The 22,841-nt window shown below is 52.5% G+C and overlaps 11 protein-coding genes across 11 annotated transcripts; 6 read left to right on the top strand and 5 right to left on the bottom strand.

The window, feature by feature from the left end:
• The first annotated feature begins 59 nt into the window (after positions 1-59).
• On the top strand, positions 60-1,865 carry CAOG_07949 (hypothetical protein). Its single transcript, XM_004342987.2, has 5 exons — positions 60-550; positions 734-817; positions 905-1,032; positions 1,126-1,626; positions 1,739-1,865. Exons 1-5 carry the CDS (start codon positions 67-69, stop codon positions 1,802-1,804), a joined length of 1,263 nt encoding a protein of 420 aa, XP_004343037.2. The 5' UTR covers positions 60-66; the 3' UTR covers positions 1,805-1,865.
• Positions 1,866-2,012: 147 nt separating this feature from the next.
• Positions 2,013-2,486, bottom strand: CAOG_07948 (hypothetical protein; the record flags this gene model as incomplete). Its single annotated transcript, XM_004342986.1, has 1 exon — positions 2,013-2,486. One exon carries the CDS (start codon positions 2,484-2,486, stop codon positions 2,013-2,015), a length of 474 nt encoding a protein of 157 aa, XP_004343036.1.
• A 939-nt stretch (positions 2,487-3,425) lies between these two features.
• Positions 3,426-4,038, bottom strand: CAOG_07947 (hypothetical protein; the record flags this gene model as incomplete). The annotated part of the gene is made up of 2 exons (XM_004342985.2): positions 3,792-4,038; positions 3,426-3,546 (listed from the first exon to the last, which is right to left on the bottom strand). The coding sequence occupies exons 1-2, from the start codon at positions 4,010-4,012 to the stop codon at positions 3,426-3,428; spliced, it is 342 nt and encodes a 113-aa protein (XP_004343035.1). The 5' UTR covers positions 4,013-4,038.
• A 385-nt stretch (positions 4,039-4,423) lies between these two features.
• CAOG_07946 (hypothetical protein) lies at positions 4,424-7,831 on the top strand (the record flags this gene model as incomplete). Its single annotated transcript, XM_004342984.2, has 3 exons — positions 4,424-5,059; positions 5,173-5,649; positions 6,303-7,831. 3 exons carry the CDS (start codon positions 4,424-4,426, stop codon positions 7,743-7,745), a joined length of 2,556 nt encoding a protein of 851 aa, XP_004343034.1. The 3' UTR covers positions 7,746-7,831.
• A 216-nt stretch (positions 7,832-8,047) lies between these two features.
• Positions 8,048-8,799, top strand: CAOG_07945 (hypothetical protein). Its single transcript, XM_004342983.2, has 2 exons — positions 8,048-8,066; positions 8,304-8,799. Exon 2 carries the CDS (start codon positions 8,404-8,406, stop codon positions 8,683-8,685), a length of 282 nt encoding a protein of 93 aa, XP_004343033.1. The 5' UTR covers positions 8,048-8,066; positions 8,304-8,403; the 3' UTR covers positions 8,686-8,799.
• Positions 8,800-8,973: 174 nt separating this feature from the next.
• CAOG_07944 (hypothetical protein) lies at positions 8,974-10,162 on the bottom strand. The gene is made up of 3 exons (XM_004342982.2): positions 9,791-10,162; positions 9,206-9,319; positions 8,974-9,082 (listed from the first exon to the last, which is right to left on the bottom strand). The coding sequence occupies exons 1-3, from the start codon at positions 10,105-10,107 to the stop codon at positions 9,064-9,066; spliced, it is 450 nt and encodes a 149-aa protein (XP_004343032.1). The 5' UTR covers positions 10,108-10,162; the 3' UTR covers positions 8,974-9,063.
• A 1,728-nt stretch (positions 10,163-11,890) lies between these two features.
• CAOG_09139 (hypothetical protein) lies at positions 11,891-12,981 on the top strand (the record flags this gene model as incomplete). Its single annotated transcript, XM_011272547.1, has 3 exons — positions 11,891-12,129; positions 12,223-12,306; positions 12,426-12,981. 3 exons carry the CDS (start codon positions 11,891-11,893, stop codon positions 12,979-12,981), a joined length of 879 nt encoding a protein of 292 aa, XP_011270849.1.
• Positions 12,982-13,615: 634 nt separating this feature from the next.
• On the bottom strand, positions 13,616-17,678 carry CAOG_09138 (hypothetical protein; the record flags this gene model as incomplete). The annotated part of the gene is made up of 7 exons (XM_011272546.1): positions 13,616-15,493; positions 15,578-15,828; positions 16,063-16,329; positions 16,397-16,445; positions 16,518-16,595; positions 16,677-16,829; positions 17,547-17,678. The coding sequence occupies 7 exons, from the start codon at positions 17,676-17,678 to the stop codon at positions 13,616-13,618; spliced, it is 2,808 nt and encodes a 935-aa protein (XP_011270848.1).
• A 170-nt stretch (positions 17,679-17,848) lies between these two features.
• On the top strand, positions 17,849-18,805 carry CAOG_07943 (hypothetical protein; the record flags this gene model as incomplete). Its single annotated transcript, XM_004342981.1, has 3 exons — positions 17,849-17,976; positions 18,060-18,237; positions 18,569-18,805. 3 exons carry the CDS (start codon positions 17,849-17,851, stop codon positions 18,803-18,805), a joined length of 543 nt encoding a protein of 180 aa, XP_004343031.1.
• Positions 18,806-19,004: 199 nt separating this feature from the next.
• Positions 19,005-19,892, bottom strand: CAOG_07942 (hypothetical protein; the record flags this gene model as incomplete). The annotated part of the gene is made up of 1 exon (XM_004342980.1): positions 19,005-19,892. The coding sequence occupies one exon, from the start codon at positions 19,890-19,892 to the stop codon at positions 19,005-19,007; it is 888 nt and encodes a 295-aa protein (XP_004343030.1).
• Positions 19,893-20,699: 807 nt separating this feature from the next.
• Positions 20,700-22,828, top strand: CAOG_07941 (polymerase I polypeptide C). Its single transcript, XM_004342979.2, has 4 exons — positions 20,700-21,466; positions 21,644-22,019; positions 22,136-22,252; positions 22,401-22,828. The coding sequence occupies exons 1-4, from the start codon at positions 20,849-20,851 to the stop codon at positions 22,532-22,534; spliced, it is 1,245 nt and encodes a 414-aa protein (XP_004343029.1). The 5' UTR covers positions 20,700-20,848; the 3' UTR covers positions 22,535-22,828.
• The last annotated feature ends 13 nt before the right edge of the window (positions 22,829-22,841 follow it).

The raw sequence follows: 22,841 nt of genomic DNA, 5'->3' as shown, positions 1-22,841 counted from the left end.
AGACAACAGAGCAGCTCAAATCTCAGAAAGCGCAAACCCCCCCCCCCCAGTCGAGATTATTGGGCGATGGCAGAACAGCCGACAACCAGCGTAGAGACGACGACGCCGATGGCGGCACGGCGCACGCCGTCGGCAGCCTCGTCCCCTCTTGACTTGAAAGTGCAGATCAAGCACTTGCTCGACTCGCTGGGCACTCGCGCGCAAGACACAGCTGGCCCTGGCGTGGGACGCGCTGCTGCTGCTGCTGGTGGACGGACTGGTCGTGGTCAGTTCCCTGCGCTGGCCGCATTGGCTGCCGTGCCCGCTGCCCCTGTGCGCACGCTCCCTGCTGGCACTGTGGTCATTCCAAGCGCATTGTGCCGACCATGGGAGCGCGCAGACTATGTGCAACGGCTTGCCACCTTCTGCAGCATCCCGCGCTGGTGCGCCAAGCCCGCGCTTCTTGCGCCGCTCGAGTGTGCCCGCTATGGCTGGTTCAACTGCGATGTGGACATGCTCGAGTGTGTCTCGTGTCATTCGAGGCTCAGCGCACAGCTTTCAGATTCACCGAGTACGTTCGCTTTTGCGGGATTGTTGTTTTTGCTCAGAAATGAGAATTTCGCATCATCAAGACTCTCAGAATCTCACTCGCATACGGACGTGTTGAGGGTTGAGCGAACTGCGTTGCATTCGATCGCTCTGATCTCACACATGTACACGGCGCTTGATTTCTGCATTTTGTCTTGCTTTTCAGGTGAAACCGCCATTCGAAAAGTCCACACACAACTCTCGCTCAACCACAAGGATCTTTGTCCGTGGTTGAACAGCAGCTGCCCTGGTGAGTGCTGTTGTCATCGTTTTGCGTCGACACAGGGGCAGCCAGTTCACTTGTTGTTTTTGAACTCTCTTCTTGGACCGAGCGCAGACTCGTTCAAGCAAGTGGTTCTATCACCGCCCGCAACTGCGTTTGCAGCCTTCTTGGAGCGTTGCACGTCGTTGATTGGACTTGGCGAAAATCTTCCAGCAGTCTCTCCTGAAGATCGTGCGGAAGTGGCAAGTCGAAAAAAAAGCAGCTTCGTCATGAGTTCCATGACCCTCTCATCCTTCTCATCGTGCTTAAAATAATCACTTGCTCTGTATTGATAGGTCTCAGGCCGTGTAGAAACATTTAATCAGCTGGTACAACGAGTTCAAGACGCCCTAGCACAGCCAAGCATTGCACGCTCGACTATCGAAAAGGCGGCTCTGTGGGCCTTGTGCAACTGGAGTGCCTCGCGTCTCGAGCATGCGCCTACACAGCAAGTGCTATCTTGCAATATCTGTCTTCGTCAATTCGGTCTCTGGAACGTTCCGCCAAAAGATGTGCATCACGCTTCGGATGCTTCCGCGATGAGCTCGGAATCGGCAGCACCGGCACCCGCTGGGCAAGCCGCAAACAAGCGCACTTCTGAGGTTGACACCAGTCGTCCCGCCAAGCTTCCTCGGATGGCCGAGCAATCGAGCGTCCATGAGCTCCAGCGACAGCTGTTTGCGGAACATCGGTGGTACTGCAGTTGTTCCAGCACTGCCGCGCCAACGGTTGCATCTCGCTTGTTAGATGTGTTGTGTCCCTCGACCACCTCTCCAGTATTTCACCGAAACATGCCTGTAAGTGATCTTTCCCATACTTTTTTTTTTGTTTTTGTTTGTGTTTCTCGAACACATGGAGTGTATCTATTGTTGTTGTTGGGGCGCTCACTGTTGCCCTCGTTTATTGTAGTCTGCGGATGCCGTCCATTCCGTGAAGCAAGCTCTGCGTCAGTCGACAGCCAGCAACTTTCTCTAGAAATCACAGTGATCTTGCTTGTAACGGATACATTCTGTTCATTATTCACGACTATCTTCCATTCTACGTTTGATCACATGACTTTAGGTGGGGAGGCTTTGTATCAAGCATGGTATCTTGGTCTACTCTGTGTATTCAATCCCGCCAACAGGATGCATCGAAACATGACACTATTGACTCGGCAGCTCGTTCAAAAACGAATCTGATGTTAGCGCGCCGGGGACGGGGATCGCGACATTGGGCGACGTGCAGGCGAGCGCGAGCGGGATCGGGAGCGCGAGGGAGAGCGGCGACGGGCTGAACGGTCGGGCGAGCGGGAGCGAGAACGGCGGCGAACAGGGGAGCGGGAGCGAGAACGGCGGCGAACAGGGGAGCGGGAGCGAGAACGGCGGCGAACAGGGGAGCGAGAACGGCGACGAACTGGAGAGCGGGAACGGGAATATCGGCGAACTGGGGAACGAGAGCGGGAGCGGCCACGACGATCGCGGGACCGGGAACGTCCGCGACGACGTCCGCCGCGCGGATCGTTGCTGGCCATGGTGCGCGACGTCTTGCGCTCGCCTTCGGCAAAGTCGAGGTCGAGACGGCGGCCGTTGTGTTCGTAGCCCTGGAGCTTGTCCTTGGCACTGATGGCAGTGTCGACATCTTCGAACGTGCTGATGGGAATGAGGTTGGGCAACATTGAAACAACAACACAAAACGAGAGCGGCAAATCGCAAAATAACGCCAAGGCGGCAGGGTCAAGGGAATAACCGAAGACTTGATCGTCGACGACTTGTGCAAACAGCATTACGAATCGCAAAAGGCATGACAGTCATGAATTTGGGCAAAAGTAGATGGCGGATGGTGGTGATTGAGGGCGGGCAGGGCAGAAAGAAACCGATGCGTCAAACTTGTGTCTTGCACTTGCTTGAGGAATGCACTTCACAGCCACAGTCACAGGGGAGAAAAAAAAACAAGTACCAAAACGGCATACCCAAAAAAGGCACACCGAATGATTGAAATAAAACTTGAGAGAGCTGGTACGATCATGAACAGTCTCGAACGGGAACCACAGCCCTAGAAACCCTCGCAACATTGACTTGTAGCCGACACCGACTTGAACAACACTGCTTGCATCAAGAAGGTTGAAGCTGGTGAAGGCTCTGACCGCGATTTCTTGCAGGAAAGGAAAGGAAGAGAGAAACCAGGAAAAAAAGAAAAGAAAAACTTGATCGTCAAGAAAGTGGAAAGGGAGAGAACACCTCGACTTGGGCCTTGCTGCTGCTTGTCATTGCCTCTCTTTTGTGTTGTTGCTCTTCTCTTGACGTACTTGACGTTCATCTAGCTCGCTTGGCTCGAGACAACATCCACTTCTGTTTCATTCTTTTGTTCTCGCTCTCTCTCGCTCGCTCTTCTGCAAAACAGGGGGAGGGGATCTTGCTCGCTTCAATCTCGAGAGTCTTGTCCCCGTGACGAACTCGAATCTTGCTTGAGGGTTGGGGGTGGGAAGGAAGGGTGGTGCAGAAGGGATACCACATCCACTTGAGGCGAAAAGGCCTTTGTGGCAGCAGCATTTTGCATCGCATCGCATCGCATCGCGGCAGCAACATCCATTTCAAAATCCATCCATCCATTGTTGTCAATCTAGCCGATATTCGACATAGCCAAAGCCGCGGAGCTTGTTCGAGTAGTAATCGCGAGGCAGGTAGATGTCCTTGACGTTGCCACACTTGGCAAAGATTTCACGAATGTCGTCGGGACTGGCATCAAAAGAAGCAGCGTTCAGACAGAAGTAAGTCAACCCAAGAACAAGTCACACAACGCGAGGCAGTCCCGCCGCCCCATAGCAGCAGAGCAGGACGAAGCAAGTGGAAGCCAAAAGTCGAGATCGCAACGTCGCGATTCAACGGGCATTCAGCAGCCCAGCCACACTCGATTCCCCCAAATGCGGATTCTATGGGGAGACCCATTGAGCAAGGGATGAAGGAGATGGCGGCGCGCTTACCGGGCGTCGTAGGTGAGGTTGCGAACGTGCAGCGTGGCGCGGGGAGGGAGAACAGAGCGGTTGCGGCCATTGCCACCGCGACCACCCTGGCGGCCGCCAGCGTTGCGGACGGGCGAGCGAGACGGAGACCGGGACCGGGACCGGGACCGGGACCGGGAGCGGGCAGCAACGGGCGAGCGCGAGCGACTGCGTGCGGCGGGCGACGGGGATCGTGAGCTCATCTTGAAACAAAAAAAAAAAAAAGGAAGAGTGACTCGAGCGTTCTCAGACTGGTCTCAGAGCGTTCTCAGACTGGTCTCAGCGTTCTCAGAATTGGTTGTCAATCGCGACAAATCGCCCATTCAATGCACAAACGCCTCTTCACAACAAAAGAAATTTCAACCCAAGATGGAGATTTTGACTGTTTTCCCACTGTTGCCTTCCATCAACATGATTCCTATGGCACGTACATCCATCTCGCTTGTATTTCGCTTCTGTGTCGAGCTGACTATGATTCAAGTGTGAAAGCGGTGACACTTCTTTTCTTTTCTTTTCTTTTTTTTTTTTTTTTTTTTTTTTTTTTTGTTCTTTTTGCTTGAAACCAGTTTTTTTTTTTTTTTATCCTTTTTTTTTTTTGCACTTCTACCTCCCACATGAGCAACGCCAAGCATGTGTTTGGCTGCTTGCTTGTGTTTGCAGTGATATGCTCGGTCATGCTGTACTCTACCAACACTGAATCTGACGCACGACCGCAGGCACCCGTGGAAACAGCAGACCCACAGCGAGTGGCTCGACCAGAGCAAACGGAGCCGACGCCATCCAGGTTCATTGCGCGGTCGGAGCTCGTATTCGGCCAGCTGGATGCTCAAAGGCTCATGAACAACAGTGCGTGGGTGTCGCCATCGGTTGTCCGCTTGCACGACGGGCCCGACGGTTGGCCCCGTCCATGGACCGCGCTCACGTTTTCCGGAACAATGCGCTCCTTCAAGTATCCCGCCCTACTCGATTCGCTGCGCAAGAACTTGCTGGCTGCACTCGGTGGTACCATCTTGATTTTTTCTAACAGCCGTCTGGAAGACTGGCCTCGGTCGGGTCTTGGCTGTGCAAACAGTCAGGAAGATCTTTTCGACGCGTTGCGCGATTTGTTGCCAGGCAAAGCCGAGCATTTCGTTGTCTGGCGGTCGTTTCAAGTTCCCGATCCCATGTGGACGCACAATTGTGCAAGCCGCCCTTCCTTGATTCAATCGCTTTCAATTCTCGACAGTTACTCACTCGCCCTAGACTACGAGGTAACTAGCAGCATGTTGCAAACCACCGCGATCATGCAAAAGAGCGGGGGAGGGGGCGATTTCTTGATTAACCTGCCTTGGGACTTTGCGTCCTTTGGGTGTGAACATCTTAGAACCAAGTTGGTGTCAAGTTTGACTGGATTGTACGAGCACGCCCCGATGTCGGCTTTCCGGAACCGCTGCCGTCGCTCGCATCACTCAATGAGTCGGTCTTCGTACCCGGCAACTCAGAGCACCAATTGAGCAACCAGTTTGCGATTGTTCCTCGCAAGTTCTCGGACGTATTTTTGCGGTTACCTCCGGTTGAAATTGAATGCGCGGCCAACAATGACAACGATCGCCTGCGCCTGTGGCTCGATGCAAACAACATTCCGTACTATCGACACAAGGCAATCCACTTTACGATTGTTCGCGCATACTATGGCGCCGAATGCTTTCGGTCGTGTGGTGGCTTTGGTGTCGGCAGCCAGTGTGAGCTTCGGAAGGTGTGCGAAGCCATGTTTGGTGAAATCACCAATGACCGGAAATCCAAGAAACTTGACGCGCAGCTTTTGATCAGCGAATTGAAGACCCCGCATGCAGGGTGCAGCGTGAGCTTGAGCAAAACACCTCCTCCAAAAAGCTGATGCAGTTTATTATTCGGTGTGTAACGCAGCCCCATTCGGGCATCCCCTTCTTGACTGTCTTCTTAGTAAACGATATTTGCTTTCTACACTTCAACCGTATTCGGTCCGCGCAGGGCATGCAAACCACGTGGCGACTGAGAAGTCGGGTCGTGCGCACGTTTGCCTGTGCTGGACTCACGCTATCATTCAACGCGCGCTGTTCAGGGTTTTTTTGAGCGGTCTCTGTTCGTAAGTTGCTCGTTGTTGTGCTTGGGCATGAGTGAGCAGGACGTGACTGGAGCTGTCATGGCAGCCAGACAACCATTGAAGAAGATTCAGCGTTTTCGCGTTTCTCACGCCCTCCAGGTCCCAATAATTGTCTGCTTACTACTTTGCCACGCACTCCCCCGAAATTCCTTCTTCAAAGAATAGCAAGTTTAAAACAGCAATAATACTCTCTATTCCGACCCACTTGTCAAGGTGTCGATAGTCTAGCTGTGGATCCAGCTCTCAAAGGAACAACAATCAATCTCAAAGGAAGCGCTTCACTTCCCTTTTTTTCTTTCTTTTTTTTCTTCTTTTGTTCCTTCTTTCTTCCCTTCGCAACCACACACGCCCTGCCCCCGAACCCAATGCAGAACAAAGCGTGGAAGCGCGCCGTCCACATTGCGCTGGGCGTGCTAGCCCTTGTTGTTGTGCTGCGTCTGCTTCGACCATCGGCCGTGGGCTCGGCGGCGGACTTGCCCCAGACCAGCGGCGGCGAAGCGGGCGCAGATGACGCGTTGCCAGCAGGGTGCTTCCCGACCACCACGCACCAAGGCGCCCTCTCAGCTGCCGCCGCCGCTGCTGCTGCTGCTGGTGGTGACAACAGTGAGAGCGCCGCGCTCATTGCCGAGCAGATTGCGGCGGTGCCGTTCAAGTGCATGCGCGCCACGCTGCAGGACCACCTGTTCGACGCTCCCATTGGGGTGCTGCGGATCTTTGTCTACGAGGAGCTGCTGCCCTCCGGGGACCTGCTCCGAGACCACTGCGCGGCGGTCGGTGCCAGTGCAGATGCTCACTTTGCCAAGCGCGCAGAGGAAAAGTACTTTTTGGACTGGCTGGCAACGTCCAAGCACGCCACCAAAGACCCGAGCGAGGCTCACTTTTTCATCATCCCGACTCCCATCGAGTGTCTCTTTGCAATCGAGGACGACGCGTCCCTTCCCGCACTCGAGGTCGTTCAGACGTTCATTCGTACGCTTGATTACAGCAAGCACAATGGTGCAGACCACGTCCTGTTCACATCCTCCATGGCCGATCGCGCGCAGACGGAGGTCTTTCACGAACAGTCGAAAAACGAGTACTACTCGCCGATCGCAGAGCACTTTCCAGCCGCCATTCTGCTGTCAACGGAGACCATGTACACGCAGTGGTTTGATCCCACGCGCGACATTGTGATTCCCCATGCCATCGACCTTGACTCGCACCTGGACGCCATCATCACGACCGAAAGCGAAGAAAACATTCATGCAGCACGCCCTCTGCTCCTCACCTACATCGGTCCAGCCATCGGTTGCCCTGAACGCGCGCGCGTTCACGAAAGCAAAAAGTGGCTCACGGATTATTACAGGCCGCTTGTCAAGATCACGGACGAAGTCACCGATCTTGCTGAGGCTGCCGCCATCTACCGCAACTCGTCGTACTGCTTTGCCATCGGGGCCGAGACGCCTTCTACGCGACAACTCTATGAGGTGATGGGAGGCGGCTGCATTCCCCTATTGCTCACTCGCAACTTTTTGCTTCCCTTTTCCAACCACATTGACTGGGAGCTACTGACGATGCGGTACATGTCATCGAGCATCAAGTCTGTTGCGCTGCCGTCCCATCTCGAAACGCAACTGGCCAGCCTTTTGCCCAAACGTCGGCGTCTTGTGCGGCGCGCTCGGGCGGTTCTCTTCTACGGGCTCGAACGTCCGTCGCCGCCGGTTGCTTCGTTCGCCCATGATGATCCAAACCACCGCCGTCGTGCCTATTACACTGGCCCCAGTGGTATGATTGTCCGCGAGCTTGCTGATCGCTTCTGCAAGTACTTGCTTTGAGTTGTGATGTCGCGTCGCTTTTTGCCTCAACAAAAAACAACAACAAAAAAAAGTTTGGTCGGCGTACATTTGCAGCCTTCCCACCCCCATATGATTAATAAAGTAGTTTATGTTCTAGAGCATTTGCTTTCTGGCACCCAGTAGCATACAGTTCTCACAAGGCAGGCGGTGTTCGTCGGTCCCAGCCACCTAACCTAACTTTGACGTTGACTGTGGAAGACAGGCTTTCAGAGAGAGCGCCACCATTCCCCCAAAGAAATCTCCTGCCATCATATCAACCCCGTGGACAGTCTATAATTTTTTTTTTTTCTTGGTGGCTTGGTGAGTTTGTCAGTTCGAGTGAAGGAAGCTGAATGCCATGCTGCTCCCACTCTGCTCGTCCTCTCTCTCTCTCTCTCTCTGTCCTCTTTGATCTGATCTCGTTGCATCGCTACTTGCGCACGGGGGCTTGATTTGCTCATACTTTGCCTATGCCTGCCTGCCTGCCTGCCTGACTGACTTGACGGACTGGCTTGACGGACTGACTGACTGACCCAAACTGGTGTGGATTTGGAATAGAGCTCGAAACGGTCTCCGATCCGCCACGACTCTCATACCAGCAAACCACTCCTTACTTGAATCGCATTCGCTAGCTCAGAGGAGGAGGAGGAGGAGGAGGATGCCGTCGCGCCAGTTCTACAAGCTCTTCCGTCTGACAGAGCAGGTGGCCGAGTCCGCCGCCGCCATCCACGCGCCCGTCATGCGCCAGGTCGTGGCCAACCGGTACTGGGTCAAGCCTTGCAAGAAAGAGTACGACTATCGGCGGTTCCTCCGCGAGCGGCTGTTCGCCAAAGCACTCCAGGAGCGTGCCAACTTTTTGCTCTCTCAACACCCGCAGCCCTTCGCGGGCCAAACTCGCGGCCCAGGCAGCGGTCAAGGTCAAGGCGGATCTGGCCGATGATTGAGTGATTGGCGGGGGGGGGGGCAGCGAAGTTTGTTTGCTGCAATCCCTTTCGCTTGTTCTGTGACTGTTTGTTTTTTTGTATCACATTCATCGCAAGCATTCATGACGGGATTGATCTAAGTTTGAAATGTGCTAGGGTTGGTCGGGCGTTGGAGGAGCGGGGGAGGGTGTTGTCATTTGTACTCCACGGTCAGCAAGTGTGTGCTCTGCCTGGTGTCGCAAAAGTCCCATGAACGAGGTCCACCAAGGACGAATAGAACAACAACACACCACGCATGTCATAGAAGGGTGATAATTGTATTCTGTAACAAAAGAAACCGCTGGGAACGATTCACTCCAATCTGGCTGGCTAAAAAGGTTTGATGCGAATTCCGCTTAGTCGCTGAGGTACCCTCTGTGGCAATCAACCGTGTACGGAAATCACACAAGGTCAGCAGCTGCATTCCAGACATGACACGTACATCCCGATGTTGTTTTCGAACGATAGGAGCGGGGGGAGAGAGAGAGACAAACGTACGGAAGCTTCATGCGGATGAACACTCGGCAGAGCACAAAGGACAGGAAGACGCACAAGCTGCCGACGCCCAGGAAGATGGAGCGCTCGAGCTTTTGCATTGGCTTGTTATTGACTCTGTGCAAAATCACACGAAGATGGACGGTTGTTAGCGAGATTGACAAGATTGTTCAACAGCAAGATTTGAGCGATTGAGATTTGAGATTTAGCCCGCTGTCCGCTTTCGTCCCCCGCCATACGAGATTGGAAGTCGTCAGTAAGCTGAATGTTTGAGACTTGAGAGTATTGATCAAGATTGATCGAGATTGAGATTGAGATTGAGATTGAGATTGAGATTGAGATTGAGATTGAGATTGAGGATTGGAGAACTCAACTCCATCCTGGTCGTCCCGTTCTTCCCCCCCCCCCGCGCAGTCCCGGCGTTCCGGTTTGCGTTGCCTTGTACAAATACAAACCCCCCAACTCATGGGCGGGCGAGTTTCAAGCAGGATGGCGGCCAGCGAAAAGGAGCGATCTCTGGCTTTTGAGCCTCCCTTCTCCGCTCTTCGCAAAGAGAGATGACCCTAGCTGGTTGTTGTTCTGCTTTACCGGTCAAACATGATGAATCCGATGGCGCCGAGAGCGAACATGAACGCGGCGGTGATGCCCTCGATGATGAACTGGCCGTTGATGCGGTAGGGCAGGAAGGGCTGCGGGCGAACGTTCCCGCGCTCGTCGAGCGTCTGGCCAAAGCTGGGCGTCTCGGTGATAATGTCGTAGATGATGCCTGCAGTCACAAGCCAGTACGACAGGAAAATCACTGCGAAGACCGTCATCGCGCCAGGTCGCTCCACCGACGGCAGCCGCACCTTGACGTTCGGCGCGCGCAGGACGCTGAACGGCGCAGAGTAGAGCGCTTCGAGCATTCTGAGAAAAACTTGTAAAGTGTTAAAAAAGAAAAAAGAAAAGGAAAAAAAAAAAGGAATGATGCTCTGATGAAATGAGTGACAAAAACAAAAAGTCGCATTGCTGTACTGAATCAATTGAGATTGGGATTCGGATTGCAAGGGTTGAGCAAGATTCCTCTTCATTCATGACCGTGCGATTTGTACCAGATGCACACCTTTACAAAAGCACTCAATAACCAACGCATTGCACGTACGTTGTGATGAAAAATCTCAAAGCCAAACCAAAAATCCTGGAGTCGATGAACGGTGAACAAAACAAAAGCCGGATGTGTCCGAGTTCTCGCGTCGTGTTCTGAAAGAATGAGTTACACGCTGTCACGCGGGCTTGCAGCTTTAGGCAGATTGACGCAAATGTTGCCGTCAAACACGAGCGGAGTCTCGACAAACTTTGATGTCAACAACACAGCTTTCAACAACACAGCTTGCGTGCTTTTGTGTCAGGGTCAAACTTGAGTATGGGAAGACACTGGAGACTGTCATGCAATTCTATCAAAAGCGGCTTGCTCATAGACCTGCGTGTGTTAGGGTAGAGAGGTGAAAAGGGAGCATCGAGTCAGTCTTTGTTTGATTGTTGAAAATGCTGACTTATCAGAGTATGTCTGAGAGACAGCGCGAGTTGTATGATGAAGTCAAGCATGCGAGTGACTGGCTCTGGTAAGGAGAAGCCGAGTTGTAAGGTTGGAAACAGTGTGACCGCGCGTTTGTGTTGACGAAAATGGAGAGACAGGTGGACTGAGAAGCAGATTGGCAACGATGGAGCACAAGCGGTTGCTGAGGCACTCAAAGTGAACACGACAGTGACGTACCTCGAGTAAGTCATCTCACTTTGACTGACGCATGGAAGTGGGTGATCAAGTAGAGACAGCAAGAGCGGCTCACTGATGGAGGCGATGTGGACAGATTGCGTCGGAATCAGATTGGCGACGTTGGAGCGCGCGCGATTGCCGAGACACTCAAAGTGAACAAGACGGTGATGGAGGTTGCGTGAGTCTTGTTTGAACTGATGCATGTGAGTGGTGATTGCAGTAGATGACAGTGAGAGTGCTCACTGATGGAGAGGGACGGGCAGTCTGAGTGGCAATCAAATTGGCGATGCTGGAGCACAGGCAATTGCTGAAGCACTCAAAGTGAACACGACAATGGAGAGGCTCCAGTAAGTTATCTCACTCTTGTTGGTGCATGTGGGTGGGTGACTTTAGCAGAAGGTATTCAGCGTGCTCGCTGATGGAGGGTGTGCGGACAGTCTGTGCAATAATCGAGTTGGTGATGCCGGAGCGCAGGCGATCGCTGAGGCGCTCAAAGTGAACACGAACCTGATTTGGCTCCAGTAAGTCATCTCACGTTTACTGATGCATGTGAGGGATTCATAAAAATTCCGAATGCTCACTGATGGAGGGGATGGGCAGTCTGAGTGTGTCGTCAGCGTTTTGTTCTGCACTAACGCGGCCGCAATCGGCTGCATTTTTGCATCTTCAACCACAAAGTAACCCAAGCTGATACCATACGGTGAGTCAAGGCATCAAACAAACATGGAGTTAGCAGAAGCCGACAAGTACATACTCGAGCGTAGTCAGTGTGGTGTTTTGCAGGAGTGCTTCACCAATCGCTTCTTCCCTGCTGAGCTTCTTGCTGTCCTGGTTGTCGTCGCCGTCGCCAGCAGTGTCGTCCTCGCAGTCCTCGTAGTCGCCGTCGTCAGCATCGTCGGCTTCCGTTTGACGAGCCTTCTTCTTGTTCTTCTTGGATGTTGAGGTGTTCTCCCCGGCCATTTCAACAGCCCGACGCTTGCTGCGGATGGTCGTGGGGACACCACTACTGGAAGCTGAGCTCGTCTTGCCAGTACGCGCAACTGCAACCTGAATGGGTTTGCGAGCACGAAGATGGTAGCTCACCACAGCCTGAGATCCTTGGTTGGTTGGTGCACATTGGCGCTCTGGCACTCGCTGAAGCACTCAAGGTCAACAAGACGCTGACTGACCTGACGTAAGTGCTTGGGTGCCTTGCTCGTCTGGGACATTGAACCAGCATCATTCAGACCTTGCTACGTTATCAACCTGCTAACACTTTGAACGCCAGTCTAGAGAACAACTGCATTGGCCAAGTTGGCATTCAAGCGCTTGGTGAGGCACGCAAAGTCAACGGCATTCTGACTAAGCTTGAGTAGGTTGCTTGATCTTGCACAATGAGAGCCATGATGCTTCGTCCATGTTCCTCGAACCAATACTCAATGGAACGGTCCTCCTGATGGTTCCTTTACCTTTTGCTTGTTCATTGCACAGCATCCAGGGCCAGATAAACCCGCTTGCATTTTCCTTGCTTCCACGACTGGCAACTACTGAAGACTGGCAGAGCGTGTTTCACCTGCTGACAGGCCGACACGAGCTGGAGAATCAGCCCGCACTTCTCCCTGCACTACCAGCCGAGGTTGCCGAGCTCGTTATGCACGAAGCGGAGTACTTGCAAGGCGTGCAGCACATTCACCAAGCGTGGTCTAGGAACAATCAGATCGATTTTCTGAAACTTACAATGCCTCGAAGCAGCAATGGAAATTCCATCCGAGTGAAAGCGATTCAAGTCCTTCGTGAACAGTCCGAAGCCAAATCGGGCCGTTTCGATCTGATTGTTCGAGACGAGCTAGGTGCTGTTCGATACAAATGGGCTGCAGAAGCGCCTGTCGTCGGTTCGAACATTCAGCTGGTGACAATTTCGCCAACAGACCATCCTGTCATCCGCCAAATGCGCGAGGGTTGGGAGGTTGAAGTTCGATTCGGTCAGTATTACAGTTTTGTGCGACTTGCGTCGCTCTCTGTCGGGTATATCGAACGACAAGATTAGGGATTCATATCTATGCGCTGTTGTTTCCAATACATTGAAAGAGAACATGAAAACCGAGCACGACTCTGGAATCTGAGAAGAAGCATCCAGGAGCTGATTCGCGACTTTGACACTGCGTCGGAAATGACATTCGGTGCAGAGGCTTCGTATCGTTCTGGAATACCATTGAACAACTTGACCAAGTCATACACTGGCTTCCACGCATGCTTGAACGCAATTTTCTCGGCCAAACCGGGCAGACTCTTGAACATGTCGAATCCGTCTTGATAGTTGAGTTGTCGCAGCCTCTCAATCGTCATCTTGAAGGGGACGACAGCCTGGTTGTTGCACCAGTGCGGACAATTCAGCAGCGTTCTCAGTCCTTGTTTTTCTCCACCTTACCTCCAGGAATGCTTCTCACTCATTGCATTGCAAATGTTTGCGTCATGGATTTCGCATAAAATCATTCGAGAGAAAGGGTATAACTTTTGCGGACAAGCGGGGTGGCACACGATGATGACACAGACGACAATCATTCGCCCAAACAAACGAGGAAACAAACAAGAAAACACAAACAAGTAAAGACAAACAAGCAATGACAAAGACAAGCACATCCACCACGAAAACTAAAACCCAAGAACGCAGAGGAGACACTTTAGAGCTCGTCAACAGAGGCCGATGTCGGATCAGAAACCACTGTAGCATGCCGGAACGTTGACATCAGCGGAGCAGCATCGTTCGGATCGAGCATCCAGAGCGGCGGGGCTTGTGTACCCGTATTAGTGGCAGCTTTCTCGAGTCCGATCTGCCACGCCTTCCGGCACGACATTGTCAGCGTTGTCGAAGTCACAACACACAAAACAATGTCGAATTTGCTGCCAAAGGTCGAATTGCGAATGGCCGAATACGCTTTGAAGAGTTTGGCGGTCCTGTTAGCTGCGTCACCCTTCTTGGGCAAGTCTTCGTCCGTTGCTTGCAGAAGAATCAGCAACGGTCGCTCGTCATCGTTCATGCTCTCTAAGACGAGACGTGCATCAAATTCTGACGTGCTTGCAGCGTGCAAAAAGACCACTCCAGGAGCGTCTGCTTGAACTCGAACTTTCGTGCCCATCCAGATGTCGACAGCATCCACGGCTTCGGCAGCATCGAAAGTCGGTTTCGAGGCGGTCGAGATTACGAACGGGCTCGTGTCTTGCACTGCATTCAGTACGGGCGCCGCAGTCGTTCGGAAGGTCCGAGGGGCCTCGAGGCTCTGCGTGCTGTCGCTGCCGAAGGGAAGCGGGACATCGGGAGAAATGCCGAACAAGTTGTGAATTGTGAACGGCCGGACTTGTTGACCGAAGCGAATGGCGAGAGTGGCCACGAGGCCAAGCTCAAAGGCCCGACCACTGTTCGGTTGGTAAGGAAATGTGAAAAGATCCAAAATGGGTGCACGTTCGGCAACAGGGATCTTGGCAAGGATGGGTCGCAGCAGGACAATCGGTACACGAAGTCCAACATGATCAGCGACCTTTCGGACCAGAGTAGCGCCTCCCGTCTCGGCCAAATCTTGCACTGTTTCACCGGTTGTCGGATTCATCACATAGTCGGGTGGCACATAGGTGTGGGTCATTGTCAGCCACAGCATCCGTAGCGCAACGCTCGACGACAAATCGCGATTGTGTTTGATAACACTCTCCGTTTGCAGAAAGCTGAGCGCGACCTCGAAAAGCACCTTGTTTTTGGCAGCCGGGGCACCAGGAGGGCGGGAAAGTTGCTTGGGACGACTGGCAACAAGCGCGGCGAGAAGTTGCGGGGAGCCGCCCAAATCCGCGACCAGACGTTGAAAGGCAGGGTCTTGAAACCAGTCAGAATGCCAGGGTGTCGTCGATCGGGCCGATCGTTGAACAAAAGCTAGGCTGTCTTCCTGGCTCAAGGGTTCGAGGTCGAGCGGCATAATTCCATTTTGGTTCGGCTGGAATCTCACTCCGGCGTCGCCAGTCCCGGTGAAAAGGAGGACGACCAGGTTCGGCAGGGATCGGCCAGAAAAATTATAGTTCAAGAGCCGGGCGACTTCTGTTTTGAAGCGGTCACTGGCCTTTAACTTGAAGTCCGCGATGGCTGCCGGGCTGGTCACATACGACTCGACTTGCTCCTTGGTCCGGGTTGAATTCTTGATGAAATCTTCCCGCGCATTTCGCTGCAACTCTAAGACGAGAGCCTCGTGAGCAAGTTGGACTTCGTCCACGTGAATGAACAAAAGCGCGACCTCATCGTCTCGGATGTGATTCTTTGCTCGATGCGCCGCGAAGATTCTGTTCAGCACAGCGTCGCCGTTGAAGTTGGGCTCTGCTGCGCAAAAAGCAGCGTTGAATCGTGCGATCTTGATGCTGGTGCCGAGCTCAGCACGAGCAACCAAACGAGGCGCGAGCAGGCTCCGTTTCGGATCATGGTCGGGGGAGCTAATGGCATCGCCAAGACCGTTGAAGTCGATGTAGACTCGTCTCGGGTTTTTCAGAACGGATGAAACCAGGAGCTTCTCATCGCGATCCAACTACAATGCGACACGAGACACGCTTTGTAAGTTGAGCAAAAAGATACGAATCAAGTCAAACTACATATGCAATGCCAGACTGACCTCACAAGTGTCCTCCTCCAAACGAGTTGAGAGCATGGACAGCAGCTGGACACCGAACGAAGTTTTGCCCATTCCTCTCATCGAGATCATTTGCCAGAGTGGGAAGTGACCACGAGAAGGGTATTGCAAACCCTGAATACTCAGCTGCAGCAAGTTGAGACACCTGTCTTCCACAGCTCGTCGGCGGATCGGAAACTCGGGCACGTCTGGCATACCGCCGGGTTCGAAGCGAGCAGACAAAAAGCTGTCACCTGGCAAGGTACACAAAGTCAATAAAGCCCACACACACACACACACACACACACACACACACACACACACACACACACAGACACACACACACACACACACACACACACACACACACACACACACACACACACACACACACACACACACACACAGACACACACACACACACACACACACACACACACACACACACACACACACACACACACACACACACACAGATCAGTTCTCACCTTGTTCCGTCAACCAGTCGTCGGCCCAATGAAGTAGTTTAGTCGCCTGAATCAGACCTTTTGATTTCGTCTTTTGCAGGCCGGCGGCAACTACGTCGCTCAAAGCTTTGCCTCCTTGTTTTGTAGTTCGGAGATCTTTGAGGACCATGTGAAGCCCGGCAATCTCGGCCTTGACGTCTTCTTCATCGTCATCGTCATCGTCATCGTCCTTGCGCACCAGCTTCTGAAGCAGGTGCGTGCGAAGGGCGGGAATCTGCCACTCGCGTTCTGTCACAATCATCCACATGAGCCGCTCAGAACAGCATGCAACACCCACTCGCCGGACGCCACTGACCGAAAGATTTTTGAAGACCTTCTGGGAGCTGTTCGATCATCTGAGCCTCCTGTCGTGCGAACAAGCAGTTAGTCCCTGCCCACAACATCTTCTTTCACAAACGCAATATCTGACGACTTACAGAACGGGGTGCTGCTACTTCTTCCGTTGCTGCCTGGCTGCGGCGAATGGTGGCCGCTTGATGGAGGATTGACGGTGCCTATTCGAAGACAGAATACAGTGAACTATCCGCAGAAACAGAACAACACTCTAGCAAATCAAACTGCACCCGTTTCCTCACCTGTTGGGCGGGGGAAATGTCCATGGGCGTTGTTGGGTTATGGTCATTTGTCGCTGCCCCTGCCGCTGCCTCTGCGTCTGCCGCTGCCTTTGCTGCTGCTGCGGTGACGAACACATCCTGTGACTTGGACGAACTCTGGCCAGTCTGCGAATTCTGTCAATTCAACATGAAAAGCAAGCGGGCTAAGCGCGTCGAAACTAGCATGGAAACTCACATGGCAGAAGACGAGAAATGCGCCAGTGAAGCAGAAGGGGGAAGTGAAAGGAAAAATGTCAAAAGAGCAGAAACCAATAAAAAACAAAGCACACGGCGGAAAAACGTAGACGCGAAAGCCGTTCATAACGATTCGCTATGACATCGCTCAAAAGCCGAGGGAAGAGGGCGAATTGGCTGGGGGGGGGGGTGCTCGCCAGTGCCGTTTCGATGCCGATGGACCTCCTCCTGGTCATAAAGCACCGACCATCGCACAAGCCACGCGACTAGCCTCAACGGTCATTGGACATCGGACCCTGAGGAGAGCTGGCCAGTGTTGGCCTCAGTGAAGGCAAAAGGCAGGAAAAACGGATCCAAAATAACAAAGATGACAAGCCACTGCCAAGATCATGCCAGCGATTTGACGAGAAACAAAAACTCGGTGCGGAGCGAACAAGGAGCAAGGGAGAAGACTCGAGGATTGGTTGCAAAAAAAGAAAGAAAAAAAGCGGCTTTCGGCTTTCGGTGCGACGACGACAACGCTCGTAGGTTGATGAGTCATCATGTGAGAGGAGCAGTCACCATGTCAAGAAGAGCGTCGGCGAGGACCTTGGAGCGAGACCACGCGACAAACGCCAAGAGAAAAAGCGTTAAAAATTTGACAGGCCGTCCACTTACTTCCACATTGGCCTTTTTGTTTGGATGGTTGGGAGCTGCCATGTCGTTATCCTCCTGGTCAGTAGCCGACTTGTCCCCAGAAGCATCTACGGAGGCAGATGCCGAGCGTTTCTCTGTCGGCTTTGGTGGCATCGCAACAAAATGGGAAGACTGAACCATCATGACTCGTTTTAGGAAGATGGCACACTCCGATCAATACACTGCTTGTGATCAGATTGCACCATACAATCGACGGCGATGGAGCCGGTGCGGGAAGGAGGAGCGAGCAAGCGAATGGAAATCCGCCATCAACAACTCTTTCCATGGGAATGGATCCAGAGCAGATGGAGCCGTTGGCGGAGCCGGACTGGGATGAGTTCAAGAAGGGTGCGCAGCTGGAGAAGTATTTGAAGACGGTGGAGGGCGGAATGATGCTGGTTGCTCAAAAAAAGTAGGTGGGGATTTACCCAATCCTTCCGGCGAAGACTTGACACCGTATTTTCCTCACTATTCTCTACAACCATCCGACCCGAGCATCCCGAAATTCTGGATGGATCTGCACGTCAACCAGCTGATTGATGCCATTCGAGGGTTGAAAAATTTGAAAGAAGACGAGCGATTGAAACTGAGCCTTGGTGTGCTGATTACGACACCTGGGCGAATCAAAGCAATGAATCCGCAGCCAGTTCAGGTGCTGAATTATCTGAACTATGTACGAGATGAAGTTGGGGAAGAGTATTGGCCACAAATGATGACTTACTTCAAGCGAATGGTTCCGAGTGTTCCCAGCCGATATGTTGATATTTTCAATAAATTCATTGGACCTGATATTCGATTATTACCGGTGGAGCTGAATAAGTTAATCAATGTTGATAAATCGCGAGAAATGCTGATGATTCGTGCGTCGATGATTGCGTACGTGAATTTCCGGATTGACACGAATACGGAACGAGTTTTTTTCAAAGACGGTATGGACGGTGATTGAAGCGGGTCTGCGCAATGCACTGAATATTTTGCAGTACATCCCCTTGCCTGGTGTGCAGCTGTTCAGCACGGTGGGTAGTTTGGGGTTTGCAGCAAAAGATTTATCCATCTTGACTGGCACCATCGCGAAGTTGAAAGCAGCGTCAGAGGAGGACCGAGACTACTTTATCAATCAGCAAGTGGTGGAGGTGTGGACCAATTGGATGGAGAGCGAGGAAACCAAGAATTCACCGCGTCCATACTTTTTTGTGCTGTATGCCAAGCTGCAAACCGCGATCCTGAACGCACTCAAATAAGCAACATCGTTCTCGAGAATGAATGTGTTTTCTTCTTGACATGCAAGCAGGGCAAATCCTCTATGTGACATCCCACAGCAAACGACAGCAGAAAACCAAAAAGAGAAAACAATCAACGACATCAAAAACAGCGGCAATCGCCGCGACACAAACGCGTAGTTACACCACCTTCCTTCCGAGGTTGGTCATGCAAAGTAACTTAATTGAGCTCTGGCAGCTGATCGGACCGCGTAAAGACAGGATCGGTCAGACCGGCCCAGTAGAACTTGTTGTGACAGTCCATTGCTGCGTCGGTGTGTTCACCACAGATACTCGACTGCCACTTGTGCGTGGACACCCAGGACAAAGGAAGGTACACCAGCTTGCGCCAGGTCGTCTCGTTGTTGCTTGTGAATTGCCGATACGCCGGATCCCAATCAACTGCAGAGACATAGTTGTTAACAATGTCAAGAAAACGCACGTATTTCTCTGCGGCGAGCGAGACGAGGTAGTGGACGGGGGAATTATTATCCGTGGTTGGGACGCCCATCCCAAGGCGGTTGGAGCGCAACTTGACGACTGGACACTTGAGTGCTTGGACGAGTGTCACAATGTACGGCATGTCACTGTTCCGCAAGTCGTTGCCAGAGAGATCAAGCGTCACAATCTCCAAGCGAGCGAGATTTCCAAGGCGGTCCTCGAGATACTGCTGAAGCAGGTCCATGGAAGCAAACGGTTGAGTGGAACTGTCAACGACAGCGGCCGCGGACAGCACAGCGCCGTTTGTGAGCGAGAGCACTCCGTTCACGACGCCTTTGAAGCGCGTCGGGGTATCGGATTCGCGCAGGTGAGGCACCACGGGGGGAGCTCCAATCGTCGCTTGATCGAGCAAATGTTGGAGCAGGTTGAAGGCGACGAGCCTCTTGGCCTTCGTGGCCGGCTTGTCGTCGACTGGCAGTTCCTCATTCAAAAGCTGTTGCATCACTGGCCAGTCGACGAGAGCGACGTCCGCAACCGGCCACTTGCGTATCTCGTGGTCAGCCGGAAGGTTCAAAATGGAACTGAGGATGAGGTGTTGGTCGATGACGTCTCCAAGAGTACGGTCCATTATGTCAATGTGAACGAAACGTGCGTTGAAGCGAAAGCGGGCGAAAGCAAAAAGTTCATTGACAGACTGGGATGCATCAGACCAGACTTGACGCTTCGGAACTTCACATACTGCCGCACCGTCCTCATATCTTAGAAATTATCGAGTCCTCGCACGAGAGTCTCAACTCCTGATAAAAATTGGAAACTGCACTTCCCACCCCTCCCATCTCTCGTCTTTTCTCTGCGGCCCTCTCCTTGTCTTTTGTCTCCCCTTATTTCAAAAAGTGAAACCACTGTTGGCGGAGAAAAAAAAACCAACTGTTGCTCTGCGGAAACCAAAATGTCGGCGATGAAAAAAAGTGTTGCTCCTCGGAAAACCAAAATGCTGCCAGCGCCCATGGCGAAAAAAAAAAGTGTTGCTCTCGATTCCTACGTAGATACTGACTGGAAAGAACACGAGAAAAGCAGCGTTGTCAGAACGTTGTCAACAGCGTGCCCGCCCGACTCGATTCCGTTCGCTCATAACTTTTCGGTGAGAAAACATACGTCTGTCAGGTACGACGGCTCGGTCATGATGAAGCGGGTGCACAATTTGAACTGAAGCGATATACAAAAATAACTGCTCCCAGCAACCGGACAAAAATTTGAGACCACCCTTGCCTCTGGCTCTTTGAAATTTTGACTTTGAGCATTTGGCGCGAGCAACAAGTCTTGGCTCCTGTTACGAATTTCGCTCTATCTCCCCCCCCCCGGCCTTCAATTGTGACTCTATTTTCAATCACTCGCTTCTTCTGCACCTGCATGCTTGCTTTTTAGTCCTTATTCAGGTTGTTCTATACGTGCAGTCTCACTCTTTTTCTATTTTGCTTTTCTTTGCTTTTTTTTTTTTCCTTGTGTCTATTCCCCCTCTTCCCTTTCCACTCCGAAACCCCATTTTCACCAATCTTTTTCCTTCTTTGACACACTTCTTCCACAATGTCTGGCCGCAAGCGAACCACGTCGACGTCGTCTGGCGGCGCAATGGACACGTCGTCTTTGGCTCCCACCGGCAGCAAGAGCTCAAGCAAGCCACGTGCGGGCGCCAGTGCGGCTGCAACCACCCAGGCCTCAATGTCGCCTGCACACCTGGGCTCGGTGGAGGACCGCCGCGACGCCGGAAAGCGCGCCATGCAGGAGATTCGCTCGCGGGTGGTGCTCGAAGCGGACCGCGTGGAAAACGCAGCCTCGATTGACTTCCCAGCCAACTTTCCCGAGGAGGCCGCCGAGCTCGCCTGGGACTTTGGCAAGTTTGCAGCGGGCTTTCGCATTGAGCGCATCGAGACGGATCCGGACGATCCCATGGCCGTCACGTTCGACATGGTGGGCGTCGATGCGGCCATTGCTAATGCCTTCCGCCGTATTCTGATCGCCGAGGTCCCCACCATGGCCATCGAGACTGTCTTCTTCACAAACAACACTAGCATCATCCACGACGAGGCCCTTGCTCACCGGCTTGGTCTTGTGCCAATCCGCGCCGATCCCCGATACTTTGAGACGCGCGACACACCCGACACTCAAGCCACCGACCGCAACACCCTGGTCTTTACCCTTGATGTACGCGCAAAACAAAGCACAAACGCAAACATCGAGTATTGATGGATGGATTGTCGATGGCAGTGAAGAGGAGGATCAGTTGTATCATTTCTGCTGGATGCCGCATTATTTCGTCATTCTTGTGGTGTGTGTTTCTCATTTTGTTTCGTCTTTTGATTGTTTTGGGGGTCACTTCAGGTCAAGTGCACAAAGAACCCGCACGCATCTCCTAACGCTACCGACGACACGGAAAAGTACATCAACTCTCGAGTCTTGTCGTCGGATATTGTCTGGGTGCCAAAGGGCGATCAAGAAGCACAGTTCCAAGACGCTCCGATCGCCCCCGTGCACGACGATATTCTTATTGCCAAGCTCCGCCCTGGTCAGGCTGTCGCCTGCGAGATGCACTGCATCAAGAGCATTGGTCGAGACCACGCAAAGTTCTCGCCGGTCGGCACTGCCTCGTATCGTCTGTTGCCTGAAATTATCTTGACACGACCAGTCACTGGCGACGATGCCTACTTGTTGCAAAAGTGCTTCTCGCCAGGCACCATTGGCGTCCGCAACGAGAATGGTAAGGGTTTTCTTGCAGTTTCGCATTTGTTTTTGTTTTGCTTTTTTGTTTATGAAAGACGGTCTAACGATAATGGTATCTTTGTGTGTTTGGATGTTCCCTTGGACGTTTCATAGGCGTGCCCACTGCCTATGTTATTGATGCGCGTCGAGACACGTGCAGCCGCGAGATTTTCCGTCACGAACGTCTTGCCTCTGCTGTCAAGATGCGACGAGTTCGCGACCACTTTTTGTGTAAGTTTTGTTGGTGAAGCTGCACGCCCAACCATGACGTGAAGTTGGCAATCTCGTGGACGGAAGCGGCGGGCCTTGTTTTTTTTTTTTTTTTTTTTTTTTTTTTTGTTTACAAGTGATGCTCACGCTTGCGTCGTGCCCTGCGCAGTCTCCATTGAATCGACGGGCGCTCTGCCACCGGGTGATCTCTTGTTTGAATCCGTGCTCAAGCTCAAGTCCAAGTGCGAGCTCATTCTTGCACACTTGAACAATGCCACGTCGTCTGTGGACACGACCGCATAAAACTCGAGGTGTTGTTGTTTGCGTTTTCCTTTTGTGCCTGTTGAACCCCTTTTGTTTCCTTTTCCCTTGTATGGCGTGTATTGTGTGTCGTGTTGGCCCAATCCCACGTTGACATTTTTACGTGTTATGTTCGACTTTCTCAGCGCCGTTTCCATCGTTTTGGGAATTTTTTTTTTTGCGATTCGCCTGCCACCAGATGTGCCTGCGATGTCCCTTCCTCTGTTTCGATTGCACCCAGCACTTTGGTCTTTTTGCTTCAAAGTGGGGAGTGAATGTAGAATTTCATCCTTTTTCTTACACTCTTCTT

This window comes from Capsaspora owczarzaki (genome assembly GCF_000151315.2).
Source record: "Capsaspora owczarzaki ATCC 30864 unplaced genomic scaffold supercont2.16, whole genome shotgun sequence".
NCBI lineage: Eukaryota > Filasterea > Ministeriida > Capsasporidae > Capsaspora > Capsaspora owczarzaki.
The sequence above is the reverse complement of the archived record's forward strand: the minus strand, read 5'-3'. Positions and strand labels throughout refer to the sequence as shown.

Bases quoted from the DNA above. Each gene is read 5' to 3' on its own strand.
- CAOG_07944 (XM_004342982.2), bottom strand. From the start codon at position 10,107: ATGCTCGAAGCGCTCTACTCTGCGCCGTTCAGCGTCCTGCGCGCGCCG. The intron at 9,320-9,790 runs GTAAAGCAGAAC...GATTTTGCACAG, and splicing joins GGATTCATCATGTTTGACCG to AGTCAATAACAAGCCAATGC.
- CAOG_07941 (XM_004342979.2), top strand. From the start codon at position 20,849: ATGTCTGGCCGCAAGCGAACCACGTCGACGTCGTCTGGCGGCGCAATG. The intron at 22,020-22,135 runs GTAAGGGTTTTC...GACGTTTCATAG, and splicing joins TGGCGTCCGCAACGAGAATG to GCGTGCCCACTGCCTATGTT. The intron at 22,253-22,400 runs GTAAGTTTTGTT...TGCCCTGCGCAG, and splicing joins AGTTCGCGACCACTTTTTGT to TCTCCATTGAATCGACGGGC.
- CAOG_07945 (XM_004342983.2), top strand. From the start codon at position 8,404: ATGCCGTCGCGCCAGTTCTACAAGCTCTTCCGTCTGACAGAGCAGGTG.
- CAOG_07949 (XM_004342987.2), top strand. From the start codon at position 67: ATGGCAGAACAGCCGACAACCAGCGTAGAGACGACGACGCCGATGGCG. The intron at 551-733 runs GTACGTTCGCTT...CTTGCTTTTCAG, and splicing joins ACAGCTTTCAGATTCACCGA to GTGAAACCGCCATTCGAAAA. The intron at 1,627-1,738 runs GTAAGTGATCTT...CGTTTATTGTAG, and splicing joins TATTTCACCGAAACATGCCT to TCTGCGGATGCCGTCCATTC.